Source organism: Nicotiana tomentosiformis, chromosome 2, assembly GCF_000390325.3.
Source record: "Nicotiana tomentosiformis chromosome 2, ASM39032v3, whole genome shotgun sequence".
Classification (NCBI taxonomy): Eukaryota; Viridiplantae; Streptophyta; class Magnoliopsida; order Solanales; family Solanaceae; genus Nicotiana; species Nicotiana tomentosiformis.
The window spans coordinates 38504118-38513366 of record NC_090813.1 but is presented as its reverse complement, the minus strand read 5'-3'; the positions used below and the strand labels follow the sequence as shown (position 1 = coordinate 38513366).

The 9249-nt window shown below is 36.1% G+C and overlaps 2 protein-coding genes across 2 annotated transcripts; one reads left to right on the top strand and one right to left on the bottom strand.

Moving 5' to 3' along the window:
• The first annotated feature begins 1123 nt into the window (after nucleotides 1-1123).
• On the top strand, nucleotides 1124-4893 carry LOC104099981 (loganic acid O-methyltransferase-like). Its single transcript, XM_009607130.4, has 4 exons — nucleotides 1124-1281; nucleotides 1462-1777; nucleotides 2335-2693; nucleotides 4364-4893. The coding sequence occupies exons 1-4, from the start codon at nucleotides 1231-1233 to the stop codon at nucleotides 4721-4723; spliced, it is 1086 nt and encodes a 361-aa protein (XP_009605425.1). The 5' UTR covers nucleotides 1124-1230; the 3' UTR covers nucleotides 4724-4893.
• A 225-nt stretch (nucleotides 4894-5118) lies between these two features.
• Nucleotides 5119-8758, bottom strand: LOC104099980 (ATP synthase subunit beta, mitochondrial-like). Its single transcript, XM_009607127.4, has 9 exons — nucleotides 8040-8758; nucleotides 7469-7544; nucleotides 7214-7302; nucleotides 6830-6947; nucleotides 6633-6736; nucleotides 6389-6547; nucleotides 6054-6278; nucleotides 5658-5969; nucleotides 5119-5484 (listed from the first exon to the last, which is right to left on the bottom strand). Exons 1-9 carry the CDS (start codon nucleotides 8502-8504, stop codon nucleotides 5371-5373), a joined length of 1662 nt encoding a protein of 553 aa, XP_009605422.1. The 5' UTR covers nucleotides 8505-8758; the 3' UTR covers nucleotides 5119-5370.
• Between the last annotated feature and the right edge of the window lie 491 nt (nucleotides 8759-9249).

Here is a 9249-nt window from a genome sequence, read left to right as displayed (position 1 = left end):
CTTTGTCTTTGCGTAGTTTCTTTTACGCAGTGGTAGAGTAGTTGATGGATCTATACTATGGTCATCTTTCATGTTTTCATAATTCATCATCATTTAAACAGTAAAAATATCTAGAGAGGTTTGCTAAGTTCTATAAATGTATGTATGTTATTGCATTGTACTTTTACTAGTGATTTTTACATGACATTTAAAAGAATACCGAAAATTAACCGAACCGTACCGATACTGTAGGGAAACCGACATGATTGGGACGGTTTCAAAAAATTTAATTTTGGTTATACATAATAGAATAACCGAAAAATTGGTATAGTATAAATTTTATAAAATAACCGGCCGAACCGAACCAATGGCACCCCTAGCAACAATTTCTGAAATTACTCCCTCTTGATAATTGCTAACATGAGTTCTTAGAATTAAATTAGACGATGAAATCGGTCTAGTTACTCTTGATAGCCGACTAATAAGTTTGTGATTGTGTATTGGTATGTCTGCTTGTCTAGTAGTGATCAAAGCAGCAACAGCCAATTAGGTGAAAAGGATGATAGTATATAAGGATGAGACTTATCTCGTATATCTTTTTGAACAATTAGGAGCTATTAATTAAGCTCTTATAGTAATAAAATTGTGTACTATTACAATATCTTTTTTTGGTTGCATACCGTTAACATGGGCGAACTAGCTAGGTCCATTAGATAGTAGTGACCAAACTAATGAGATTCAAACTCGTGACACTACAGTTTGAATTATGACATCTTAATCATTAGTATAGTTCTCTTGAGAATCCTCAAATTGTTACCGAAGATGAACATGCAACAAAATTTCACGGCTTTCCACTTTTATTTGGAGTAATATTTGATGATTTCCTTCTTATGCATGTAAACACCATATTAATTCTTTAGTTTCATTTTATCTTTTTTCATGCCGTAACAAATAAAAAAAATATAAAAAAAAAAGAGAGAGGATAGTATGAGCATAATGATTGGTGAATTATGATATGGGAGAAGAAGGGAATCTATTTCCCATTCTATGAAGTTCACAAAAAGACAATTGTTGTACTGCAACTTAGCTTGACTCTATAGGTTTTCAATGAACTTCCATCCCCTATAGGCTATAAATATAGCATGATGCTCTCTAGCTTCTGAAACCAATAGTTTTCGACCCACAAAAGGCTCAAATATATATCCTCCACCAAATTAATTTTTTTTATTTTTAAAAAAAAAACTTAGCAAGATGAATGGCGGTGATGGCCCTAAGAGCTATGCTAAGAATTCTGAATACCAGGTTCAATTGAATTCATTCAAATCATGTATACTTATGGACAAAATTCTTAAAAATATGTATATAATTTTTTTTCTTTTTTTTTTCCACCAAAAATATGTGTATAATCATAATCTCTGAATTCGACTGTGATGATCATGACCAGAAACCATGCGAATTAATCGTGTGTACATGTTTTTGCAGAAACAACTACTTGGATATTCAAAGAAAGTAATGAATGAGTTGATTCAACAGCAGCTTGATGTGGGATCAAACCCTCATTTTGATCCTTGTAACCCATTTCGCATAGCAGATTTTGGGTGTTCTACTGGACGAAACACCTATATTGCAGCTCAGAATATCATTGAAGCAGTGGAACAAAAGTATGAATCTAATGAAGAAGATCCTCAAGTACCAGAATTCTTTGTGTTCTTTAATGATTTAGTCCAAAACGATTTCAACACTCTCTTCAATTACATTCATAGCAACAAACCTAACTACTTCGGCGCAGGAGTCCCAGGTATATATATTCATGATCTATTTAGGTTATGTTTTGTATGCAGAATAATAGTGAAATTAAAGCCATAACATATTTGAATGTAAATCTATACCCGAGCCAATAGAGTTTAAAACGGCAGATAATCTAGTTTCTACTAGGTCGTGGTGAATGAGAACTTATGACGGACCAACAAATAGAAAACATGTATTGCTATCAATATATGTACCATATGTTTGGTTCATATTGAGTGAAAATTTTGTGCGTACTGAGTACTGATGATCACAGCACGTGAATGTAGCCCTTCCCGGCCGGGACCACGCATCAACGCAGTGTATTTTGTGTATCGAGCTGCCCTTTTGAGTACTGATAATACATAATTCAGAAATTTCTCGTAAGATCTATATTATTAATAAATCTTTATGATAAACGTTAATTGGTAACTCGATAAAAATATTGATACGTAACTAGCATGCTATAATAGGATATACTATCATGTAAGAAAATTTTGCACTAACATTGTTCGTGTATATAACTTAAATCCTTTCGTATTGTATTTAGTTATCTACGATATTGTCTAGGTTCATTCCATGGACGAGTATTTCCAAAGGCGTTCCTAGATATTGCTCACAGTTCCATGGCACTTCTATACCTGTCAAGAATTCCCGAGGAAGTTAAGGACAGAAAGTCAGGAGCGTGGAACAAGGGAAGAATTCATTACAGTTGCAGTGGAGCAGCAAAAGAAGTAGAGGCGGCATATTCAACTCAGTTCAGAAAAGATATAGAATCCTTTTTGGACGCAAGAGCTGAAGAGCTGATTCCAGGAGGATTAATGGTGATTATAACTCTTGGAATTCTTGATGGAGTGCTTCCTTCTGAGTGTTCCATGGGGCTCAATTTCAGCATTCTTGGATCTTGCCTAGAGGATATGGCCAAAATGGTAACCAACTAATTAAATAAATTAATATATCCTCCTCCCCCACTTCGAAAATGAAATAAAGATAGTTTAAGTTTTGTGCAATGTGCAGGATACGATAAGTATGATCATGGTGAAAAAGTAATCGACGAGCAGTCAAAAATAAATATTCGAACAAACTACTTAAGTACTTTATGTATATATATATATATATATAGGAGTACAATATAAAATAAATATTAAGAGCTTTTTTGAAGAGTTATATAGTTTTTATGCATTGAAGGGGTAAATATTTGCACAATCATGTCAATTATAAGGTATTATAGGTACATAATTATTAATTGATAATCTGTTAAAATAATGAATAATAATTAATATGATACCACAAATTAAAATTACTGATAGCATAAAAGAATTTACACTATCAATGTATGTAATTTAAAGTCTTCTTGCACCTTATTAGTGGTCAGTGAAGTGCGATAAAACCATTTGCATTCAAATACTAACAGAGATAAAAAAAAAAATGGTATTTGATTTCTTGTCATCTACCTAAGCCTAGGTTGGCAGAGCTATTCGATACATGTGGTGGGAGATAACAAATAACCAATGAAATAGTCAAGGTGTGCGCAAGTTGATCCAGTGTACCACGACAATCCAAAAAAAAAACTTAGATTCTTCTTTGACAGAACTACTGAGTTTAAGGGTGTGTTTGGTATGAAGGAAAATATTTTCATGAAAAATGAGTGATTTTATCACTTATTTTTCCTTGTTTGGTTGATGAGTGAAAAACTTTTCTAGTGTTTGGTTAGATAGTAGAAAATATTTTTTAGGAAAATAATTTTTTATACTACTCTACTCACTCTCTTCCCTCAAGTCCCTATGTTTCATGTGCTCCCATCCCCCATCCAAATACCTAACGTTTTCATGACTCTATTTTCTTCAAAAAATTAATTATTCTTCTAAAAATTCACACAAACCCAAAGGAACTAATGTGTTGCTTTACTTTTTTACGCAATTGAAATTTGTGCTCCATAACTAAAAAGAAAATACTTTTTTTTTGTTGAAAAATAAAGTGCTCTTTCTACAACATAAAAATAAAATACTCATTTTGTTGAAATGAAATAAAATATTTTTTTTACATAGTGAAAAGAAAATATTTTTTTTTTGTTAAAATGAAAGAAAATACTTTTACTACATCATTTTATTGAAACGAAGGAAAATATCTTTTCTACATCATGAAAAGAAAGTAATTTTTTTGTTAAAATGAAAAAAAAATATTTTTTTATATCATGAAAAGAAAATACTCATTTGTTGAAATGAAAAAAAGTACTTTATCTATAACTTGAAAAAAAGTACTATTAATTATAATATTTCAATTTAGGGCGGGGTGGGTAGGTGAGGGGGTGGGGTGGATGGATGGGGGTTGGTGAGGATGGGAATAAGGTGGGAAGGTTGAAAAAGAGTGTTAGAAAAATATTTTCCATTTTCTTGATAGGGAAAAAAATGAATTCTTGAGTAAAATATTTAAACCAACCAAACATGAGAAAATTGAAAAATATTTTCCTTCGTACCGAACACACCCTAAAACTATTAACTTGAGATGCATTCATCCCTATAACAAATTATATCCAATACTAAGTTTTTGTCTATCCCCTCCTCGGGTACTCGAAAATATGATGAATCTTCCGTTTCAGGGCATCATATCAGAGGAAAAGTTGGATTCATTCAACCTCCCATACTATTACACATCTCAAATGGAACTGGAAACACTGATAAAGGCACACGGATGCTTTGACATCGCAAGGTTTGAGAAGCTACCAACTCCCTTGAGACATGTTGTACACGATATCCAGACTATAGTTTTATCTCTACGAGTGGTAACAGAGGGACTATTTGAGGAACACTTTGGGAAAGATATCATTGAGGAATTGTTTCAACGTTATGCTGAAAAAGTTGGTTCACATCCAGTTCTGTACGATAATAGATACCGAACAGACGCCAACTACTTTGTGTTTCTCAAGCGCAAAACCTATACATCCAAACCAGGAACCTAGTTTGATTCTTAGAACTTACCATGCGCCTCGAAACAGTTATGCGAGAAAGAGGCATTTGCAGAACTTTGTGATTGTGCACTTGTTTGTATAAACCAAGGGAAATAATCCCCTGCAGAATTGAAATTTTTATATGGCAATTCCAACTCTTCTGGAAATTAAAAACAGAAAAATAAACACTGCCACCAGAGAATGCTCATGACTGAACTGAGTATATAATGTGTGGAGAAACTGTGATAAAAGGACATGGAAAACCATCATATTGTGATATTGTCTTGATTTCCACCAAAGCTGTACCAAAGATTCGTTCAAATGATGATTAAGTAAATTTCCTGCAAATTTTGGACACAACCTAAACAGTTGGATAGTCAAGAACATTATTCAGCAGGCAGAAAAGGTCAACACAAAGAGATCCATGGTATTGAAGAGCCTCATGGAAAACAGGCAATGACCTGATATCCTGTAACTCGTTTCAATCAATTTAGGTGGAAAACTACGACGAAAGAGAAGAATAATAATGCTTAGTCTAGACTAACTCACAAGAATAATAAAGCCGTTTAAAATCTCCAGTCTCTCTGCCATTTAATGAGCTATATATCCTAATAGAAAAAACAAAACAAAAAAGAGAAACAGAAACTGCAGCTAAATAATCAACTAGCTGACTCCTTCGCAATCTTCTCAGCCTTAGCAATGACTTCTTCTATACCCCCAACCATGTAAAACGATTGCTCTGATAGGTCATCATATTTCCCGTCCAGGACACCCTGCTCAGAATGAAAATGAAGGTCAAAATTATGTACAGAATGAAAATTTCTGCTCAACAAGAACAACAGCAGGTGATTGTTAAAGTTCAGCAGAAGAATGAAGTACACGTGATTGTTCCCAAAATGGTACTTCATGTGAGCAGTGACTCAATAAGAAAGTTGCTCTCAATTACCTGAAAACTTTGGATGCTCTCTTTCAAATCCACATACTTTCCAGGGGCACCAGTAAATACTTCTGCAACATGGAAAGGCTGGCTCAAGAACCTCTGAATTTTACGAGCACGGGCAACAGTTAGTTTGTCATCTTCACTCAGTTCATCCATTCCCAGAATGGCGATAATATCCTGGAGATTCTTGTAGTTCTGGAGAACCTTTTGTACACCTCGTGCAGTATTGTAATGATCTTCACCTAGGATGTGAGGAGAAAGCATACGGGATGTAGAATCTAAGGGATCCACTGCAGGATAAATACCAAGCTCAGAAATCTGCAATGGAGAAGAGCGACGATGTTAATAAAATAGCATGAAAAGTGTTTTTCTGATACATAATTGCTAATATAAGAAACTAACCTGCCGAGATAACACGGTTGTAGCATCAAGGTGAGCAAAGGTGGTAGCAGGGGCTGGATCAGTCAAGTCATCAGCAGGCACATAGATAGCTTGGACTGATGTGATAGACCCCTTCTTAGTTGTAGTAATCCTCTCTTGAAGCCCCCCAAGATCTGTAGCTAAAGTTGGCTGGTAACCGACCGCAGAGGGAATACGACCAAGCAAAGCAGACACCTCAGAGTTGGCCTAGAACAATCCCAGAGACGGATGGAAAGAATTAGAAATCATTTTACAAAAGTTTAAGCAATTAAAAAGTAAAATATACTCAAACTAAGATATTTGAAAAGATAGCTCACTTGAGTGAAGCGAAAAATATTATCGATGAAAAGGAGCACATCTTGCCCTTCAGCATCTCGGAAGTGTTCAGCAACTGTTAGCCCAGTGAGCCCAACACGAGCACGAGCACCAGGAGGTTCATTCATTTGACCATATACCAAAGCACATTTGCTTTCACCCTGCGGATAAATATACGTGCAAAATCAGCCAATTGCAAGAAATCTCTGCGCTATGTTTTGAAAAGCAAATGTTATCTACAGAGACCTGCTTATCACCAAGCTTAATAACACCACTCTCAATCATTTCTCTGTACAAATCGTTACCCTCCCGAGTACGTTCACCAACACCAGCAAACACTGAGAAACCACCTGAGGACGAGAAGTGAATATAAAATTAAATTCACTTAAAGAACGAGAATACATGAAGACTCACTTTCATTCCTAGTTCAACTAGTAACAAACCATGGGCCTTGGCAACGTTGTTAATAAGCTCCATAATAAGCACCGTCTTTCCAACACCTGCACCACCAAAAAGTCCAATCTTTCCACCTTTCTGATAAGGAGCAAGTAGATCCACTACCTGTCATCAAAAGCAAGTCAAATCATACCCAGAGACAATAGACAACAACATGATTTATGCATTCAACAGCAAATGATTTGTATATCGTCTTACAAAAGCATTTACACATGAAATTATATACTACTTCATAAATTGCATGTGCTAATCAAATATTTGCTACTCCTGTTTTGCTTCCACCAAAAGTATAGAAATGAGGACAGATGCCTTGAAGCTATCACACTGAGATGTGTTCAGTTCCTAATATACAGAAAAGTAGTATCACGTACCTTAATTCCAGTCACAAGGATCTGTTGCTCGGTTGCTTGTTCAACAAAAGATGGAGCTTCACGGTGAATCGGGAGATAATGTTCCGTTTCTGTAGATCCACAACATCTCAATAAAGCAAATATGAAAAAAGAAAAGACAATAAAAAAAGAGCTCGTCCCAATCAAGATGAAAAATTGAAATAGGAAAAAGCAACATTACGTATGTAGTGCCATTAACAGGAAAAACATGATTTTAGCCAAGGGGCAGATTCTTACTTATATCACCCCTTTCATCAATGGCCTCTCCAATGACATTTATAATTCGACCAAGTGTAGCCCTGCCAACAGGCACCTGACATTTCAAAACCAAGATTAGAAGGAGTATGAACGAGCTAATATAAGCTTGCAAACATCCTATTCAGGGGTAAAAGACCCTAAACAAATTCTTAAATTAAACAAATGAGCAGTGAAACAAAGTGTTTTTCTACACACACTTTTAAGAAGAAATTCAGACCGATAAAATATCACAAAAAATTAAAGACATATTTAATTATTAATTGAGAGACAATATACTGTAACTTAACTTATAAATGGATTCTTTTACGGGTGTATGTAAATATATGGTATGACCGTATGAGTAAGTGTAAAATTTTACCAATTTTAGTGTATTTTGAAATATCCGCAGAAAGCAGAGTCCATACCCAAATCAATTCTATCTGACACGGGTACTTCATGGAAGATTAAGGATCCGTGTAACGTAATATAGGATATGTAAATAAACTACAATGTCAAGTTTCGATAAAGTTGCACATATATATAGAGCTTAAAAGCGAGATAAGAAAATTACAGTAATAGGGGAGCCAGTATTGAGGACTCTTTGACCACGCACAAGCCCTTCAGTCCCATCCATAGCAATAGTCCTAACCATATTTTCTCCCAAATGTTGAGCTACCTCCAGCACCAACCTTATATCATTATCCAACACCTCTAACGCCGTCAAAATCGGCGGCAGGCCTTCATCGAACCGGACATCCACAACAGCTCCGATCACCTGACATACGCTACCAATGGCACCGGCACCGGTGTACTCATCGGTGATCTTACCGACAGTTTCCTTAATCTTCGGAGAAGGAGGTTTTTTCTGAGGCGCCGGCGTCGCCTTTGCGGCGGCAGAGGTGGCGTAATTGACGGCGCGGTGGAGAAGGTGGCCGGCCGGGGAGGGGCGATGGATATGGGCTGTGAGTGAGGGTTTTGAGGAAGAGTGACGTATGGATGAGCGGAGCATGGAGGAAAGGAACCTTCGAGAAGCCATGGGTAGTGTGATCAGAGTGACACCCTCACGATACAGCTGATTTTACATTTGCATATGAATGAAGGAAGTGAATGAATAAAAGAAAGAGAGAGTTGTGTTTCGGTTTGAAGAAAGAGAAGTAGAGAACGATATATTCTGCTGAGAGCTCTGCGTCCGACGAGTTCAAACAATGCTGAAGCACCACGTGTTGCTACCATTGGCTGTTTATTCGCCGCCGTTTTTTCCCTTTTCAGTTTAGCTGCAGGTGTGTGTGTGTGTGTGTGTTTTTTTTAGAGAGAATAATGGACAAAATTCATTTTCTCCTTTAATTTTGTCTTAAATATTGAACTTAGTTATGAAAATATTATATTGTGGACGTACATTCATTACTCCGCTATAGATAATTTTTCTAAAAAAGATTATGCATTTAGTACTCTGATGAAGTTTATTTGCAGGCAGGTTGCAAGCAACTCAATAAAATTATTTGCAGCAACTTCTTATTAAACAGGCAGGTTGCAAGCAGCTCGTGCAGACAGCTTACAAGTAGCTCATGCAGGCAGGTTGCAAGCAACTCAATGAAATGATTTGCAGCAGCTTCTTATTAAACATGCAGGTTGCAAGCAGCTCATGCATGCAGGTTGCAAGCAGCTCATACAGACAGCTTACAAGCAGCTCATGCAGGCAGGTTGCAAGTAACTCAATGAAATGATTTGCAACAGCTTCTTATTAACAGGCAGGTTGCAAGCAGCTCATACAGACAACTTAC

Coding starts and splice junctions, on each gene's coding strand:
- LOC104099980 (XM_009607127.4), bottom strand. CDS start 8,504: ATGGCTTCTCGAAGGTTCCTTTCCTCCATGCTCCGCTCATCCATACGT. Junction 7,545..8,039: donor ATACTGGCTCCCCTATTACT/GTAATTTTCTTA, acceptor TTGAAATGTCAG/GTGCCTGTTGGCAGGGCTAC. Junction 5,970..6,053: donor CAACCGTGTTATCTCGGCAG/GTTAGTTTCTTA, acceptor TCTCCATTGCAG/ATTTCTGAGCTTGGTATTTA.
- LOC104099981 (XM_009607130.4), top strand. CDS start 1,231: ATGAATGGCGGTGATGGCCCTAAGAGCTATGCTAAGAATTCTGAATAC. Junction 1,282..1,461: donor CTAAGAATTCTGAATACCAG/GTTCAATTGAAT, acceptor ATGTTTTTGCAG/AAACAACTACTTGGATATTC. Junction 1,778..2,334: donor CTTCGGCGCAGGAGTCCCAG/GTATATATATTC, acceptor GATATTGTCTAG/GTTCATTCCATGGACGAGTA.